We start from the raw sequence: 19555 nt of genomic DNA on the forward strand, positions 1-19555 counted from the left end.
GTTCACTCCCCAATTGGCTGTAACAGCTGGAGCTCTGCCAATCCAAAGCCAGGAGCCAGGAGCTTCCTCCAGGGCTCCCATGCGGGTGCAGGGCTCCAAGGACTTGGGCCATCTTCCACTGCTTTCCCAGGCCATAGCAGAGAGCTGACTCGGAACTAGAGCAGCCAGGACTTAAACTGGTGCCCATATGGGATGCCAGCACTGCAAGCGGTGACCTTACCCACTACGCCACAGCGCCAGCCCCCAAAACAAATCTTTTTTTTTTTTAAAGGAATCTGAGTGACTCACAGAATCTAAAAGCCAAAAGCCAATAGATGAGCAGAGTTGGTTCTTTCTGAGGAGCAAGAGGGATGGCCCTTTCCCTAGCCCCTGTTCTTGGTGTGTGGATGGCCATCTCCATGGGTCCGCACATCATCTTCACTCTGTACACATACCTGTGCATGTCTCTGTGGCTAGATTTCCCCTTTTATGGGGCCAGTGCTATGGCATAGTAGGCTAAGCCTCTGCCTATAGCGCCAGCATTCCTTCTGGGTCTCCCATGCCGGTGCAGGGGCACAAGCACTCGGGCCATTCTCAATGCTTTCCCAAGCCTTTAGCAGAGAGCTGGATCAGAGGTGGAGCAGCTGGGACTTGGACTGGCGCCTATGTGGACTGCCGGCACCACAGGTGGAGGTTTAGCCTACTATGCCACAGCTAGCCCCGCCACATAAAATTTTACGTGGATGTTGTAATGTACACTGATGTATAACTCATTTTTTCTACTGCACCTGTCTTCAATGTTTTCCATATAGATACAACTAGATCTCACTTTTTAAAACAATAGCAAATAATCACACCTACGTAACCAGTGTAGCGAGTTCGAGGGGCTCAGAGCTGTGAGCAAGAGAAACATCTGGCCACAAGATGGCAGTAGAACACAATTTATTTGTGAGGCGCTTTGCCAGCTGTGAGTGATGTGGCAAGGAGAGGCCCTTGCAGCAAAGAGACCTTGCCAGAACGTGGGCACAAAGGCCACCATCCAAAGAGGAGAGAGGGAGGCTGCGGGGGAGCTAGGAAAGGGGCCCATGTGTCCGGGTGATGCCATGCAGCAAGGTGGGGGGGGGGAGAGAGGCTTGAGGGGCAGCAGTGGCTCAGCCTCTTATATCTAAAACCGCGCTTACCTCACCTGTGGTATCTACGCCTAGCAGAAGCTGGGTGTACAGAGCATACAGGCCCAAGATGGCTGACCCATTGCTTTGGGGGGTTATCTCTACGATAATTAGAGATGTAAGATTTTGTTACCCGCTGTCAAGCTTCTGACTTCCTAGGCTCCAGCCTGCTGTGAACAACATGAGGCCAACACACGGGGGCCACCTTGAATGCACTTAGGTAACAACCAGCTCCTTACTGAAGGCATTTCACTGTTTATTTTTAGCAAAAATAAAATAAAAACAAAAGTCGCAGACAAGTGCAAAGAAAAAGTACTGATTTAGAAAAGGCTGATTTTACCAACAGCACTGGGACACCTGGCTGTATGGAGAGAGACAGAGATAAGTAGCAGTCTCCTCCCAGGTCAACTCTGAAAAGTGACAGACACAGGAAGGGGTTGGCTGCTGAAGGGAAAATTACGATTGTGAGAAACGCCGGGGAAGATGGACACCAGTGAGAGACGAGGGCGGAAGCGAGTGCAGAATGCAGAGGGAGAGAGGGGGTCCACGGCATCTCCTGGGGAGCATGAGCCATTGCAACTTCAGCTCTTGTCTCTTGTGCTTCACTTTAGCCATGGGAAATACTGCTGGGCTCCCCGTGCTCTGAGGCACGGTCAGGGCAAGCAAGGTCTCAAGGCCCACCTCGGGTAGGGAGCTGATGGAAACAGGAGCGGGAGGAGCAGCGACTGTGCGCATCCTTGCCTCCCAGTCTCCTGTCAGCAGATGGTCTAGGGGCCCTGGTGCTCGCTCCTCCGGGACTGACCCTTCTCTTTCTTAAATTCTCCAAGGGAGATGCAACTGAGTGACTTAGCGCACTTCCCCAACACACAGTGCAGGACAAGACAGCCAATTCCATCAGTGGAATACGTGCCATGCTGCAGGTGCAGAGAATCTCTCCATGACCAGACAACCACCACACAAAGCAGCTTACTCAACACTGAATACCGCATGCCACAGGAGGTACATTTACTGGAATAGATACTCATAATAAATGCAATATATATCCTAAAGAGTTAAAGAATGTTGACATGTACAAAAGGATATGACATTGCTTTAAAAAGCAGGTGTATGTATTGTAATTTAAAAAAAAATGGGTGGAGGGGCCAGCGCTGTGGCGTATGCAGTGCCAGCATCCCATATGGGCTTATATTGGTTCGAGTCCTGGCTGCTCCTCTTCTGACCAGCTCTCTGCTATGGCCTGGAAAAACAGAAGAAGATAACCCTAGTCCATGGACCCCTACACCCATGTAGGAGACCCAGAAGAAGCTCCTGGCTCCTGGCTTTGGATTGGTGCAGCTCCAGCCATTGCAGCCAACTGGGGAGTGAACCAGTGGATGGAAGTCCTCTCTCTCTCTCTCTCTCTCTCTCTCTCTCTGCCTCTCCTTTTTCTGTGTAACTCTTTCAAATAAATAAATCTTTTAAAAGGGGGTGGAGGGAGGCAGCATGGAGCTTTGGAGTGCCTGGATACCCTGTGTGGCTTCCGGGCAGGGGGTGCGGAGGAGAAGGGGACTGAGGGAGCCCGGGGAAGTGGAGATAGTTAAGATCCTGGAAGAGATGATGAGAAGCCGCACGAAAAGACGGGGAGAGGCGGCTCCACTTGGAAACTGCCATTCCCAAGGAGCCCTTGGCACCACAAGATAGATGTGAGAGGGACCATTTTGTCCCAGGAAGTCCCTGAGAGCCCCCGGGGAGAAGCTGAAGGAAATGGAAGATAAAGTGACTAGTCCAAAGAAAGCTAAAGAAGCAAAATTAAAAGCAAGGTATCCTCATCTGGGACAAAAGCCCAGAGGTTCAGATTTCTTAAGGAAACAATTGCACAAAGGGCAAAAATATTTTGATTCTGGGGATTATAACGTGGCCAAAACAAAAATGAAGAAAAAGCAACTTCCTACTGCAGCCCCGGGTCAAAAGGAGGTTGCTGGGGACTGTATTCCCACTCCGCGGGACCTTCCACAGCGGAAGCCATTCCTTGTCACCAGCAAGCTGGCCAGCTGATTAAAAAGCTGAACTGCACTAATCTTCTAATTCCCATCACTTCTCGTTACTATGTTACCTGTCCACTTACTACTTCCTTTCAGTCTCTAAGTCATGCGGGACTGACAGCTTTGCAGTTACAGTCTTGTGTGCTGCTGTTGTAAGGGAATAGACAGATGTAGAGCTTTTGATTAAACAGTGCACTGATAAAAAAGACATGTTAGAGCAACATAATCAACTTGAAAATAATTGTATATATTACCTAACTCGTAGTGTAGGTTCCAACAAGTAACAAGTTTTACAATTTTAGTAGTTTGGCTATACTTACTACATCTTATTTATAGATTTGTATGTTAATCTCATTTAACAGAACCTCTATTGTATTGGTTTTTTTCTGTATTTTTCTTTTGGATTTGTTAGACAAGTTTAAGACCACAAGTTGTAAGAAAAGTCAGATAATTCAAAAACAGCTAGATGAGACTACGAAAGATTTGTTTTTCTGTGGTTGAACTTATTTGGCCTTAAACCCATTTCAGCTTTTTTTCTTCTTTAAAGAATAATTTATTTGAAAGAGTTACAGAGAAGCAGAGGCAGAGAGAGAGGTTTTCATCCACTGGTTCACTCCCCAAATGGCCGCAACAGCTGGAGCTGGGCTGATCGAAGCCAGGAACCAGGAGCTTCTTCTGGGTCTCCCACGTGGGTGCAGGGGCCCAAGGACTTGGGCCACCTTTTACTGCTTTCCCAGGCCATAGCAGAGAGCTGGATCGGAAATGGAGCAGCCAGGACTCGAACCAGCACCTATATGGGATGTCAGCACTGCAGGCAGTGGATTTACCCTCCATGCCAAAGTGCCAGCCCCAACCTGTTTCACAGTTTTACTTGGGCAATATGTGCCTATTCTGGTGTAACTTTGTTACCCTAGTGCTTAACAGCTGCTTTTGAAGCTAGTATTCTTACCCAGTTCTAAAATGTTGGAATACCTTTTGTTGTTAAGATGTGAATGACATATGCATGTGCATTGACTGTTAAATTCCCTTTTGAGCCCTTTTTGTAAATACAATAGTTGTGCACCTTTCAAAAAATAAAAATGGTGTGAAGTGGAACATATAGTAGTATGATATTATCAAAGAACAGAATATAGAGCACAAGATAAAATTAGGAACCCTCTCAGGGGACAGAAGAAATTAATAAACAGGTGAAAAATAGAAGGGGGAAGAGTCAGGAGAATAGAATTATCAGTATCAGGCCATGCACATTCCAGAAGGGGCCAATTAGTACCAATGAAGTGTAAGAAAATATCAGTATCTTCTCACCTGCAGTGGAACTAATGAGCAGACAACAGGTATTGTTAAATAAGTCCATAAAGACAATTAAACCACCTACAAAGGAAAAAGTCCAATAATAAAACTGGATTCAAGAAACAATGAACTAATATATTTGTGGTTAGAAAAAAAAATTTTTTTGACAGGCAGAGTGGACAGTGAGAGAGAGACAGAGAGAAAGGTCTTCTTTTGCCGTTGGTTCACCCCCCCCCCCCCAAATGGCCGCCACGGCCTGCACTGCGCCGATCCGAAGCCAGGAGCCAGGTACTTCCTCCTGGTCTCCCATGTGGGTGCAGGGCCCAAGGACTTGGGCCATTCTCCACTGCCTTCCTGGGCCACAGCAGAGAGCTGGACTGGAAGAGGAGCAACCGGGACAGAATCCGGTGCCCCGACTGGGACTAGAACCTGGGGTGCCGGCGCCGCAGGTGGAGGATTAGCCTAGTGAGCCGTAGTGCTGGCAGAAAATTTTTTTAACATGTGAAGTATGGCATACAAATACAAAGATGCATAAAATATCAATGTGAAGCATAAAGAATAATTATAAAGTAAACATCAAGGTAACTCACACAGGTATTGCTGACTACTTACATGTTAAAAAATGGTATAATTCGGGGCTGGCGCTGTGGCTTTGCAAGTAAAGCCGCCGCCTGCAGTGCTGGCATCCCATATAGGCACTGGCGCAAGTCCGGCTGATCCAACTTTTGATCCAGCTCTCTGCTGTGGCTTGTGAGTGCAATAGAATATGGTCCAAGCCCTTGGGCCCCTGCACCCACATAGGAGACCCGGAAGAAGCTCCTGGCTCCTGGCTCCTGACTTTGGATTGGCCCCCCTCCAGCTGTTGCAGCCATTTGGGGAGTGAATCAGCAGATGGAAAAGCTCTTTCTCTCTGCTTCTGTATCTCTGCCTTTCTCTCTCTCTTTTTTTTTTTTGACAGGCAGATTTAGTGAGAGATAAAGGGACAGAGAGAGTTATAGACAGTGAGAGAGAGACAGAGAGAAAGGTCTTCCTTCCATTGGTTCACTCCCCTAATGGCTGCTATGGCCAGCGCGCTTTGCCAATCCGAAGCTAGGAGCCAGGTGCTTCCTCCTGGTCTCCCATGCGGGCGCAGGTCCCAAGGACTTGGGCCATCCTCCACTGCCCTCCTGGGCCACAGCAGAGAGCTGGACTGGAAGAGAAGCAACCAGGACTAGAACCCGGCGCCCATATGGGATGCTGGCGCCGCAGGCAGAGGATTAGCCCACAAGTGAGCCATGGTGCTGGCCCAACTCTGCCTTTCAAATAAGTAAAGTGAGGCCAGCCAGTGGGGCAGGGAATCAGACATACATAGGAAGAACGTCTTTCACAAGCAGACTGCCAGCTGTGGCTGGAAAGCCTGTCTCCAGGCCAACTGGCATCTCCCCCACTAATAGCTTCTTGTGCTGTGTGTGTGACCTGTGGGGTGGAGGCAATATTTCACTCGGAGCTGCCGGGGAAGGGGCTGAGCAGCTGGGGAGAGTCGGACTGCTCCAGGAGATCCAGGCTATCTTGTATGACCTTATGGCTTTAAGGCACACCTTCATGGTGGGTGCAATCTTTCACCCAGAGCTAGCAGAGTCGGGTGTGGGGTGCTGAGCCCCTAAGGAGATGGACAGTGTCCAGGCAACTCCGGCTATCTCCATGAGCCCCAAGCCAATCAACATACAGTATATGAAACCCCCCGTCCAATGGGCACCCCCTATAGGATAACCCAGTGAACAGACAGTAATGCCTTAACAACCCAGGACACTTTCTCAAAGCCAGTGTCCCTCCCGGGCACTCCTCCTGGTCTCTCTCACCAGATGCTTTCTCTATCCCTTGCCAATCAAATAAAAGTTTCTGCCTCTTTGCAAATTGTTTCCCGGCTTTATATTTCTATACTAAGCTGAGGAAAAGAATCCACGAGACTCACTCTGGCAACCACCCTCCCTGTGACTGGTAACATAAATATTTTTAAAAAAGGTATAATTCACTTAGCCTCACTTTTGACGTTTATATAGATAGTATTACATAGTATATGCATGTATGTTTTTTTAAAGATTTATCTTGAAAGTCAGAGTTACATGGAGAGAGAAGGAGAGGCAGAGAGAGAGAGGTCTTCCATATGCTGGTTCACTCCCCATTTGGCCGAAACGGCTCGAGCTGCGCCGGTCCAGAGCCAGGATCGTCTTCTGGGTCTTCCACACGTGTTCAGGGGCACAAGGACTTGGGCCATCTTCTACTGCTTTCCCAGGCCATAGCAGAGAGCCGGATTGGAAGTGGAGCAGCCGGGACTTGACCCAGCGCCCATATGGGATGATGGCACTGCAGGTGGCGGCTTTTACCCACTACGCCACAGCACTGGCCCTCCCTGCTTTGCACATATTTTGTAGATTGCTTCTCTTAAACTATGATTAAAATCATCTGTGCTGTTTAGCATAACTGTAGTTTGTTCATTTAATTGTTATATACAATTTAGTACAGTTTTCTTTTATGTTAATGAATTTTTTTCTGATTTGTTATGAAAATCACTGCTGCTGTTCTTGTGTGTATGTCGTGAGACAGGTGCTGGCGTTCTAGGACATGTACCGTGAAGGACACTGCTGGCTTAGAGGATGTGTACCCTTCAACTTTGTAGATAATGCCCAAATGTTTTACAAAGTGATGGACACACTCTTTGTAGTCAGAACTAAGACATGATACCCACTACGACTACCTCTAATCCATGTTTTTATCATGTTGAAGTGCTGTTCTATTCTTATTTACATGTAAGATAAAATTTTAAAACTCCGAGTCTGTAATTCTAAGGTGGGAAAGTATTTGAGTAACTGTCAGAAGACATTTGGTTCATTTTCAAAAAGTGTTTAGCTGTGAATAGACAACTAGCGAACATAACAGCTTGCAGAAGTGTGGAAAGTCACAAGTAGCTCGCTAGCATCACAGCTAGGTTACATGCACCTGTAGAGTTCTCAAGCAAACAGGATGGTGGGCGTGACCAAAACAGCTGAGGCAAATGCCAGAAGAGTGGGACCCTGTAGTACTCAGCCAGTGAGGAACTGGGGGAGGCACCTGTGTCTTAGGAATAAATTGCTGAGCAGCACCCAGCGTGCATGTCTACTTACCAGACACCCGATCTTGCAAGACCAGCAATAAAGTCTCATTTTTGCTGCATTTCCTGAGTCCAAGTCCATCCTTTGGACAGGTGAGACTAGTTCTTACACCCTGGGGCTCCTCTGGAATATCTGTGCCTGCGTGGAGTGGGGGCTTTGGAGGGGTACACACATCCCCCTGATGTCAGGTGAGCTGCTCTGTCAGGTGCCCCATCTCCCACAGAAGCCACAGAAAAGCTCAGGACTGTTACTTGAAGGACAGTGAAAGTGACATAGGGAAACAAAAAGATATCTCAGCAACCAGGCAACCTTGTGCACACGCCGAAGTAGAATTTTAGGTACTGCCTTGTGGTTTGATTATTTTGAAAGTTAAATGTGTGTGACTCAGATGTAGCCTAGGTATAGAAAGAGAGTGCAGAATCTCAGTCTGAGTTTCTGTTCTCTCGCTAGGGAGTCCACTGGAGAGGAACAAAGTGAGTCCCAGGCGTGCAAGAAACCTCCATTACAGGGGGTTAGTGCACAGGTAGGCACCTGAGGTGTGCAGGAGGTCTCCACTGAGGGGTGAGCACACAGGAAACTCAGACATGGGGATGGCCAGTTGAAAATGGGAAATGAGAAAATTTGCTTTTAAAAATGATTCGTCTGTTTCCTATCTGGATGCAAAAACTGCTTTAATGTTTTAAAATTCTGTGTGTTCCTTTAAAAGATTTTTTTTAAGTTGTCTAAAAGGAACCAGTAGGTAGCAAAGTTGCAGCCAAAGCCATGAACACAAGAATAATCTTGATGGTGGAAGGTTAAGGTTTGTAGAAGTTAAACGCTGTGCGAGATAGATTAAAATGAAAGTTTTTTGAAGTTAGCTCTTCTATTCTGTAAGTTCAAATAATCAAGGTTTCTTCATTGCTGTAAATGTTTGAGTGATCCCCTGAGCTAAAATGCTTAGATGTGAGCGAATGAGCCCCCGCTAACTGGCTCAAGGAACCTAAGTAACTGGACAGCTAATCTACGTGCTGGAGAATAGAATTCAAGTGTAGATCTGGAGAGCTAAGACACCGCTAACTGGCTCAAGGAACCTAAGTACCTGGACAGCTAATCTACGTGCTGGAGAATAGAATTCAAGTGTAGATCTGGAGAGCTAAGACACCACTAACTGGCTCAAGGAACCTAAGTAACTGGACAGCTAATCTACGTGCTGGAGAATAGAATTCAAGTGTAGATCTGGAGAGCTAAGACACCGCTAACTGGCTCAAGGAACCTAAGTAACTGGACAGCTAATCTACGTGCTGGAGAATAGAATTCAAGTGTAGATCTGGAGAGCTAAGACACCGCTAACTGGCTCAAGGAACCTAAGTACCTGGACAGCTAATCTACGTGCTGGAGAATAGAATTCAAGTGTAGATCTGGAGAGCTAAGACACCGCTAACTGGCTCAAGGAACCTAAGTACCTGGACAGCTAATCTACGTGCTGGAGAATAGAATTCAAGTGTAGATCTGGAGAGCTAAGACACCGCTAACTGGCTCAAGGAACCTAAGTACCTGGACAGCTAATCTACGTGCTGGAGAATAGAAGTCAAGTGTAGATCTGGAGAGCTAAGTAAGACACAAGTTTCTATGAAAGGATAAGGGGACTGTGTGTGTGTGTGTGTGTGTGTTACCCCTGGCAGGGTGGGGGAGGGGAATGTTGAACAAAGATTCTTACAACAGTCATAACCAGGTAAAAACAGGGTGCTGAAACCGAGCCTTTGCCTTTGAGGCGTCCAGCTGGAACCCTGGAACTCTCAAAAGATGAGACTCTCAACTGGGGAAAAAGAGGGTGGTGAGAGATAGTAACTACCTGAGTTAATTTAAACTGTTGAATAAGATGTAGTCACAGAGCAGACCTGTCTCCCAGGGTTCCATACCTTGTCCTGTTGGCTGCATAGTGGTTAGGGTAACAGGGATATATGCTCTCCTTTTTTAAAAAATTAATTAATTAATTAATTAATTTTTTGACAGGCAGAGTTAGTGAGAAAGAGAGACAGAGAGAAAAATCTTCCTTTTTCCATTGGTTCACCCCCTAAATGGCCACCACAGCTGGCGCACTGCGCCAATCCGAAGCCAGGAGCCAGGTGCTTCCTCCTGGTCTCCCATGCAGGTGCAGGGCCCAAGCACTTGGGCCATCCTCCACTGCCTTCTCAGGGCACAACAGAGAGCTGGACTGGAAGAGGAGTAACTGGGACAGAACCCAGCACCCCTGCTCTCTCCTTTACCCCAAGTTTCTGACTGTGACCGGGTCACTACTGGGGTGGGAGCTGGCTAAAACCTCCTCAACTTCATTTGCACCCTGCGCCCATCCTTTATCCAGACAGCCAAAGCCATTTTATAGGACTAGGTTTAGGACTGGGAGTAAACGAGGGGCAAATTTAAGTACTAATGGCTGTCCTAACCGAGGAGGAGGAGGAGGAAATGGTTAGTGTGCAAGAAAAGATGCCTTTTGGGCTTGTCCCTTAGACCTGGGCAGCAGGGCACACAGGAGGGCAATTGGAAGGAGACTGTGAACGAAGCTGAGTTCCAGTTGAAGGCAGACTCAGGTTAAAAATGCCTTAGTGCAACATTGAGCGAAAAACCCACACCAGAGATTTACTGAGCTGTCACACTGCAGTGATGAACTACAGTCATCTCACATCATCTCTGAGTCCGAGCTAGAGTAGAAGCGGGACTCTGCGGTGCACAGAAAGTGCATGGCAATTATGGGAGAGTTTGCAGTGAATGGAATGTCATAGGGAAAGAAATGCATGGCGGACTGCAGACTGGTGCTCATCACATGGACGTGTGATGTTCTGGAACATTAAGCAGATCAGCTAAACGAGTATCTTTTTCACTTATAAGCACAGGAAGCATGAGCTTATGCAGTATGGTTTGGAGATACTTCCTTGGGATTTAGCACCCAGGAAGCAGCGATATGAGGAACTGGTAACTGCGACTGACAACATCCTCTTTGAAGGAAGTGACTACCAAGCTCTTCAGACAAGAAGTCCCAGAGAGAAGCCAGCGTAAAGGTGCTAGAAGAACAAGTATAGGAAGGAGAAAAATGAAGGTCCAAAAATCTGGAAAGCAGAGAATGTGTTAAAAATGCGTGGGCTGATATTGAATGTCTCAAGGGGCAACAGAACCATGACTTAACGGAGGCCCTCATCAGCTGTGCAGTCGTGCAGATCAGTATGTGCAAAAAGGGAATCCAGGTTTGGGCCACTGCTAAGGAAAGCTTTAGCAAGATAAAATCCTGTGAAAGGAGTCTCTTTTCGAAGTGCCCCCAAACAGAAGCATAAGTAAAAGATTAAGCGTCATAATTTAGAACCAGCTAGGGAGGGGTTCAGCGGAGATGGATTTGGCCAGGTGTTAGAAAAGCACTTGGGAATCCGCCCCTGCCAGAACCAAAAAGGTGGTTTTTGGGGACAGTTGTTGGGGCTGAGTGGTCACTGCAGTTGACATGACTGGATGAGGCTTTTCACGGATGGTTCACCCCAAGTCATAGAGGGTTGAATGTGAAGGTGGAAGGCCACACAGGAGTTGATCAGCTCCAATCTGTTCTCTCAACCAAGCTGTACAATTCCTTAAGGGCCAAGAAGGTCTAAATTCTTTTGGGAAAATCTGGAAGAAAAGAGGCCTTATGAGGGACATAAAGGGAGTCACTGGGGTCCCCAAGCTATGTATGACAGGATAAAGAAAACAAGCCCCGCATGAGGGCTGGCCCTGTGGTAAGGTGCATTAACCCACAACCTGCAGTGCCAGCATCCCATATGAGCATGGGTTTGTGTCCTGGCTGCTCCACTTCCAATCCAGCTTCCAGCAAACACACCTGGGAACTGCAGCAGCAGGTGGTCCAAGTGCTTGGGCCCCTGCCACCCACATGGGAGACCCAGAAGTTGTTCCTGGCTCCTGGCTTCAGCCTGGCTCAGCCCTGGCTGTTATGGCCATTTAAGGAGTCAGCCAGAGTCACCTGTGTGTCTCTCCCTATCTATGTAACTCTGCCTTTCAAATAAATCTTTTTAAAAAAGCTGCAGAAGGAAGAATTCTTGGGTTAAGGCCATTTCAGAGGATACCTAGGCTTGGCCTGGTAGAAAATCAGACATCCGGAGTCATTTCATCATACTCCCTGGCATCTTCCCTCTTCAGGAAAAGGACTCTATACTCAGACTCCACTCTTGAGTTCATGGTTCATCACTTCCAGCTGGGTGACTCAGTGTTTTTTTTTTTTTTTTTTGACAGGCAGAGTGGACAGTGAGAGAGAGAGAGAGAGGAAGGTCTTCCTTTTTCCATTGGTTCACCCCACAATGGGCCGGCGCACCGTGCTGATCTGAAGCCAGGAGCTTCTCCTGGTCTCCCATGCAGGTGCAGGGCCCAAGCACCTGGCCCATCCTCCACTGCCTTCCTGGGCCACAGCAGAGAGCTGGACAGGAAGAGGAGTGACCAGGACAGAATCCTGCACCCCGACTGGGACTAGAATCTGGTGTGCCGGCGCTGCAGGTGGAGGATTAGCCTATTGAGCCGCGGCACCGGCCATGACTGAGTGTTGATTAAGAGACTCTTCAACCCAGTTCCCAGGTGGGAAGGCCTCTATCATGTGCTCCTGACCACTGAGAAGGCCATAGGAACTGCTGAAAAGAGTAGACACAAGTCAAAGGACGGGTGAATGAAAGCTAAAAAGAGGTAAAAGACCCGTCGGGAGTGCGTAGGTCACCCGAGGAGCCCTTATGGATTGCCTCGAAGTAAAGAGCTGTGGGAGAGAGGAGCTCAGTTGGGACATCTTTTTTAAACTGGTCCAGGGTATGGAACTAGGAATGCCTGCGTAGAATGGGTCACATTTCCAGTAATAGTCCCCAGCTGGATGTCTTCAGGCACAGGTGGTTCCATGTCCCATAGGGTGGGATAAATGCAGTGCGTGCTGGTTGTCCACACGAGGAGGAGGCATGCAGAAACAAGACTTGCAAAGGCCTGTCATTGCTTCTCCATGCACTGTGAAGATCAGACTAGGGTAATGCCTTCTTTCTCCATAGGAAACATGGACCGTACCTCTTGCCTTTCCAGGCAGGAGGCCATGTTCAGTGAACCCATGGGAGAACTGCTGACTGCACTCAAATCCTGCATGTGACTGGTGAGCCTGACCGTGGCAATTATTCAGCCCTCCTTGTACTCAGGGCTGGCGTCTGGTGGCATTGGGGAAAGAACCTCCATGTTATGTTGCTGTTCAGCTGGACCGAGACTTGTGCTTTAGTTCAGTTGGCCTTTCCTTTACCTTGGCACTCCATGAAATACTCAAAGGTAAAGAGAAGGTCATCAAAATAGAAAAAACAGGACTGAAAATTGTAAAAAGAAATAGATTGTAAGAAGTAAAGACATTAATTTTCAAAGTAATGTGTCTGCCTGTGAGTAGAAAACTAGTATCAAAACAGCTTGCAGGTGTGTGGAAAGTGGTAAGTAGCTAGCATTACAGCTAGGTTACATGCACCTGGAAAGTTCTTAGGTTAACAGGATGTTGGGATTGGCCAAAACAGCTGATGCCAATGACAGAAAGTGTAACTACTCAGCCAATGAGAAACTGGGGGAGGGACCTGTGTTCTAGGGAATAAGTTGCTCGCTGAAACTGCGCTGGTCGTTCCAGCCTCCACAACAGACGCTCAGTCGTGTAAGACTGGTAATGAAGTCTGGTTTTTGCTGCACTTCAAGTCCAAGTCCGTCCTTTGTGTGGACAGGTGAGGGTGTTTCTCACGGCAACCATTTTTTTAAGTGATTATTAAGTTTTTCAGGTTTTCTGTTTTTGTCTATTATGATTGGCTATATTTTATAAGAACTTATCTATTAAATTTTAAAAATTAATGGCACACATTCACTCGCTAACAGTTTTCTTTTATGTTGCCTAATCTGAATTGATACCATGTTTCAAATCTGATATTGGTTATCTGGGGGGGTGAGGAATGAGAGAGAGGTAGAGAATCAGTCCTGTAGGGATTTATCAACTTGACTATTTAAAAATCTCCCATCTTGGCCGGCGCCGCGGCTCACTAGGCTAATCCTCCACCTGCGGCACTGGCACTCCAGATTCTAGTCCCGATTGGGGCGCTGGTTCTGTCCCAGTTGCTCCTCTTCCAGTCCAGCTCTCTGCTCTGGCCCTGGAGGGCAGTGGAGGATGGCCCAAGTGCTTGGGCCCTGCACCCCATGGGAGACCAGGAGGAAGCTCCTGGCTCCTGGCTTCAGATCGGCGCAGCTCTAGCCGTAGTGGCCATTTGGGGGGTGAACCAACGGAAGGAGGACCTTTCTCTCTCTCACTGTCCAACTCTGCCTGTCAAAAAGAATCTCCCATCTTTTGGCTTTTGTGGTCTTCTCAGTTTTTATTTCAAGAACTTCTGCCTTTATTCTACTTTCTCTTTTTGACTTTTTTTTTCTGAACTGTTGACTGTTGGTACTCAGTTCACTAATTTCCACACCCCCCCCCCCGTTTTTTAAAGATTTATTTTATTTATTTGTGAGGTAGAGACAGAGGGAGGTCTTCATCCACTGGTTTACCCCTAAAATGGCTGCAATGGCCAGAGCTGGGCCAGGCAGAAGATAGGAGCCAGGAGCTTCTTCTAGGGCTCCCACATGGCTATGGGGCCCAAGGACTTGGGCCATTTTCCAAAGCTTTCCCAGGTGTGTTAGCAGGGAGCTGGATCAGAAGTGGAGCAGCCAGGACTAGAACTGGCACCCATGTGGGATGCTGGTGCCACAGGTGAGGGCTTTAATCCACTGTGCTACAGTGCTGTCTCTGCCAGTGTTTTCTAATTATATTGCAGGCTCAAATACTTGAGCTGAAAAAGCTAATTTTTAAAAAAGATGTATTTATTTAATGACAAAGTGACAGAGGGAGGAAAAAGATCTTCATTCCCTGGTTCAGTCTCCAAATGACCACAATGGCTGGTGCTGGGCCAGGCCAAAGCCAGGAACCAGGAACTACATCCAAGTCTCCTGTATGATTGGGAATTACGCAGGTATTCCTACTGTGTCAATACCTCATCCCTTACTTATACATATATATGTGCACATCTTGGTGTATTTGTTAAAGTACAGGAAATTATCTCTGAAGATGTTCACAAATCATTTATAATGGTTATGGTGGGGGTGGAGTGTTGAGTGAGGGAGAAGGGGAATTCATTCTGCTTACCAAATGGTGCTTTTTACCTATTAAACTATTAAATATTAGCCATCAATATTTTTACTGTTAAGCTGTACAAATTGCATTTGCTATAGTGTATATTGAACATGTCCAAAATCAATATTATATAGGGTTGACTCAATGTGGAAAATATGAAGTCTTTATTTTCAAAACCCAATAAAAGGGAAAAAATGTTTAGGGTGTATGTCTTACTGAGTTGTTGGTAACTTTAAATTTAGGAAAAAAATTATGCATTTTTTGAAGTCAAGAAAGCTGATAGAAACAGCCGCAATAGCCGGAATGATGCTCAATAGATTTTCAGTGGTGCGTGACTCGGGTTGGCTGACATTGAACCAAACCTCGGGAAGGCACTGGGATGGATTCACAGGAGTGGTTAGAGCATGGAGCGAAGGTGTAAATTATGGATTAACTGGAATCTCAGTATTGTCTGTGTACACAGCACCTATTGCAAGGGTTACCTAACTCGCACAGAACCACTAGAATGTGCTGCCCATACACTGTGCTTTCCAAGATCAAACTTTCTACCAGGGGATGTACTCCTGGAGTGAAGCACATTCACGTGGTGCGCACCTGCTCCCTGCCTGGGCCTTCTCCCCATGCTACGTTTTCTCTGCCGTTCAGCTCTCTGCTCACCATCATTTCTAAGGCTCTCTGTGGCCCACCCTGTGTGAAACGGGATTTACCTCCGCCGTGTATTAGACATACTGTGTGTCCCGTCTTTAAATCCTACTGAGGGACTGCTAACGTAGCGATGCGCAGCAGGTGAGCACTAGCGCAGGCACCGTCTGGATTCCTTCCTGCCTCCCTGGACTAGGGCCTGGGCGAGGGGTGGGCCACGGTCGCAGCGTCAAAGCCTGGCCTTGCCCGGTGAGCCCTCAAACAGACCCCTGCACGCTGGGAGGAGCGGACGGAGACGCAGGGTCCCAGGCCTTGAAGAGCAGGGAGAGGAGGGTCGGCCTAGACCAGCGGGGAGGGGTCCCCGGGTGGGGAGGAGGGGCGGCCTAGACCAGCGGGGAGGGGTCCCCGGGTGGGGAGGACGGGCGGCCTCGCCCGCGGGGAGGGGTCCTCGGGTGGGGAGGACGGGCGGCCTCGCCCGCGGGGAGGGGTCCCCGGGTGGAGAGGAGGGGCGGCCTAGGCCCGCGGGGAGGGGTCCCCGGGTGGAGAGGAGGGGCGGCCTCGCCCGCGGGGTGGAGTCCCCGGGTGGAGAGGAGGGGCGGCCTAGGCCCGCGGGGAGGGGTCCCCGGGTGGGGAGGAGGGGCGGCCTCGCCCCCGGGGAGGGGTCCCCGGGTGGGGAGGAGGGGCGGCCTAGGCCAGCGGGGAGGGGTCCCCGGGTGGGGAGGAGGGGCGGCCTAGGCCAGCGGGGAGGGGTCCCCGGGTGGAGAGGAGGGGCGGCCTAGGCCCGCGGGGAGGGGTCCCCGGGTGGAGAGGAGGGGCGGCCTAGGCCCGCGGGGAGGGGTCCCCGGGTGGAGAGGAGGGGCGGCCTCGCCCGCGGGGAGGGGTCCCCGGGTGGAGAGGAGGGGCGGCCTAGGCCCGCGGGGAGGGGTCCCCGGGTGGAGAGGAGGGGCGGCCTCGCCCCCGGGGAGGGGTCCCCGGGTGGGGAGGAGGGGCGGCCTAGGCCAGCGGGGAGGGGTCCCCGGGTGGGGAGGAGGGGCGGCCTCGCCGGCGGGGAGGGGTCCCCGGGTGGAGCGGAGGGGCGGCCTAGGCCGGCGGGGAGGGGTCCCCGGGTGGGGAGGAGGGGCGGCCTAGACCAGCGGGGAGGGGTCCCCGGGTGGGGAGGAGGGGCGGCCTAGACCAGCGGGGAGGGGTCCCCGGGTGGGGAGGAGGGGCGGCCTCGCCCGCGGGGAGGGGTCCTCGGGTGGAGCGGAGGGGCGGCCTCGCCAGCAGGTACAGGGGGCGCGCACACCTCCCAGGCCCTCGCCGCCCTGCGCCGGGACTACAAGCACAAGGTCCTGAGCGGGACTGCCTCTGCAAGCCGGGTCAGTCCCCCGCTCGGCGGTCGGCAGCAGGCCGAGCGCCCCTCCGGCCCCAGGTTTCCTCCCGGCCCGCCGGGCGAGCACGCACAGCGGGTTGCGCTCGGAGCTGAGGGTTTGAACGCCCAACACGGGCAAAAAGAGACGACCGGCCGCCTGCTTCCGGGGGACGGTGCAGAAGAACGCACATCCGGCCCCCCGCTTCCGGCTTCCGGCTTCCGGCCCGGGCTTCCGCGACTCCACGTGGGCGCGGGCAGAGTCTGCGCGTCCGCCCGGGCCTGGAGCGGGGAGGCCGCGAGGACGCCGCGATGGTAGGCCCTGATGTCGCTGGGGTGGGGTCTTAGAGCCGGCGTCCGGAGCTTGGGTCCGGTGCAGGGGCTCGGGGACCTGCCCCGCGCAGTGTGGCCGCTCGCCGACGCGGGGTCGGGCCGTTCAGTAAACCCCTGGCAGCGCCGGCTCGGCACAGCTGTGCCCCGCGTGGCCGGGGGTCCCCGGCGGGCTCCACCCGCGGCTGCCTCGGCCCCCGGTGCCGTCCGTGCTCCGACGCGCTCTGGTGTGTGCGGGAGAGCGCGTAGCCCGCGGAAGGAGCGTGTCTAGAACTCGGGGGGTGCATCTAGCAAAGTCCCCTGCCCCGGTGGTTGTCTTTTCCTCTTCTCGTCAGTAGGGTTGGTCGCTGTGAGCTGCAGTCAGGCCCGCGCCGTGCACCTGCCCCCGCGTTCGGTCTGCATCACCAGGCCGTGCGGTGGCCCCCTCCCTCCCCAGTTGCGTTTATTTACCTGAAAGGCAGAGTTGGGAGGGAGCGAGGCCCGCCACCCTCGGGCTCACCCCCAGAGGAGCTGGGCCGGGACACAGGAGCTCCTGCCGCGTCTCCCACGCGGCGCGGGTCCCGGGCTGTCCCGGGTGCGGCGGCAGGGCGCTGGGTCGGAAGAGGAGGAGTGGCTGAGGCTGTGGGATGCGGGCGCTGCGGGCCTCGCCGGCCTGCCTTGTCCCTCTGCACCCACAGTCACTTTTGTCTGCAGCTCTGTTTGTTTCCTTCATTGTACACTTTGTGTAAGCTCAGTCTCACGATGCTGGGTTTCCCTTGTAGTCACTCTGAACTTCTCGGAGTGGAATGGTAGAGCGCTATCTCGTGACCACGTGTGCGTGGTGGGACCGGTTGGCAGGCACTGTTCTGCAGCTGTTGACTGTCGCCGCTTCGCTGTCGTTGACTGTATGGCGTCCTCTTGCCTCGACGTAGAAGCCGGTGATCGCACGTCTGTTCTCGTGAGTGCGTCTCGGGCCCTGTCACTTTTCTGGTACAGCGACATCGGTGGTGGCGACAAGCTTGCAGTTCTTGGTAGTTCTGGAAGTTATCCGAGCTCCTGCGGACACTGGGCAGCTGTCTGAGAGTCTGCCCGAGCTGTGCTCCTTGTTTGTCGGTGACTCGTGATCTGGGGTTGCTGAGGGAGACATGAGCTGGACTGAAATGTCAGCTCTGGAAGGGGGAAAGGAGCTGTGCCCAGCTCTTCGCCTGTGTGCTCGCTTCCGTGGGAATGCCTGTTAGGAAGTGTTTGTTGAATACTTTGGCACCTGAGAGGCTGGCTGGACCCCCGAGGAGACCAGCCCTGCAGGTGTTGGGATCCCTTCTCTAGAATGGGGGTGTGTTTCCAGGTGACCTGCACCCTCCCATAGGCGTTAGCTCACCGCTAGATTATTTTAAGACCCAATACGATGTAAGTGCTCTGTAAATAGTTGTGAGACTGCGTTTCTTAGGAATAACCATAAGAAAAGGGCCTGTACATATTCAGCACAGCTGCAACTGTATTTTTAAATATTTTCTGTCCTCGACTGGTTGAATCTGCAGATGTAGAACTTGCCTTTAAGGAGAGTTTGTTCATGAGCTATTTTAAAAATTTTGTGAGGTACTTTTTTTTTTTTTTTTTTTTTTTTTAACATTTACTTGTTTGAAGGCAGAGCAGCAGGGGAGAGAGAGAACCCTTCCATTTACTGACACACTCCCCAAATAGTCTCAGTATCAAGATCTGGGCCAGGCACGAGCCAGGAACTCCTCCTGGTCTCCCACATTGTCAGCAGGGGCCCAAGTACTTGCACCATCATTACACTGCCATCTCAGGGCTATGAGCAGGGAGTGGGATTGGAAGCAGAGCTGCTAGGGGTTGAACAGGTGCTCTGAAGTGGGCTGGCTGGGTCGCAGGCCACGGCTTAACCTGCACAGCACCATCCTTGTGCTTAACATCTCAGATCTGCAGTAAGCCCAGTATCCGACTTGAGGCGTTCAGTAAATGCATGCTCGGGGCAGCATTGTGTGGTCCTTCAAACTGACTTTCAGCCTCATAGGCCACACTTGCTGTCTAAGTGAACTGCTGGTGAGCTAACAGGTGATTAACTAAATGAGCACTGAACTTGCCTATTAGCTTGCTGAATGGCAAATGCTGTGCAAAGAAAGTTTCGTGAGATCTGAAAAGGTTTTTCTTAAATCCATTCTTGAATCCACTTGAATCTTAAGTGATTCTTAGATGAGTGGATGGGGTTTAGAAAGTTCCAGTTGTCATTAACTATTTGTCATTGTTACCTGAGGAAAATGTGCTAGGGTTCATCATGGTAGACGCACTGTGGTGGGGGCGGGGAGTGCCGATTTTGAATTAGTCCGTCCCAGTTTTCCATGCCATCTCTGGTGTTGAATGACTTGCGTGTCATTTATTGTTGGTGTTTAAGGGTGTTTAGTGTTTAAGGTGTTAGAAACTTTCTCAACTGTATGTATGGTTTTAGTCTTGGGCTTTTTTCCTTCAAATATACCTATATCTGTGTGCCT

At 50.6% G+C, this 19555-nt stretch overlaps 2 protein-coding genes and 1 pseudogene across 3 annotated transcripts in view; all 3 read left to right on the forward strand.

Moving 5' to 3' along the window:
- The first annotated feature begins 2891 nt into the window (after nucleotides 1-2891).
- LOC133765809 (cAMP-regulated phosphoprotein 19-like) lies at nucleotides 2892-3182 on the forward strand. Its single transcript, XM_062199338.1, has one exon. It carries the CDS (start codon nucleotides 2892-2894, stop codon nucleotides 3180-3182), a length of 291 nt encoding a protein of 96 aa, XP_062055322.1.
- Nucleotides 3183-6106: 2924 nt separating this feature from the next.
- LOC133765810 (sorting nexin-4-like) lies at nucleotides 6107-10892 on the forward strand (annotated as a pseudogene).
- Nucleotides 10893-16858: 5966 nt separating this feature from the next.
- Nucleotides 16859-19555, forward strand: part of TMA16 (translation machinery associated 16 homolog) — a 32908-nt gene continuing 30211 nt past the window's right edge. The window contains exon 1 of one of the 2 annotated variants that reach the window (XM_062199362.1): nucleotides 16859-17054. In XM_062199362.1, coding sequence (XP_062055346.1) covers nucleotides 17052-17054 — 3 coding nt within the window. In that variant the 5' untranslated portion in view covers nucleotides 16859-17051. Of the gene's footprint in view, nucleotides 17055-17784; nucleotides 18007-19555 lie in introns of those variants that run through there. The other variant, XM_062199361.1, reaches the window with a different exon arrangement.

The sequence above is a fragment of the Lepus europaeus genome, chromosome 8 (genome assembly GCF_033115175.1).
Source record: "Lepus europaeus isolate LE1 chromosome 8, mLepTim1.pri, whole genome shotgun sequence".
Lineage (NCBI taxonomy): Eukaryota > Metazoa > Chordata > Mammalia > Lagomorpha > Leporidae > Lepus > Lepus europaeus.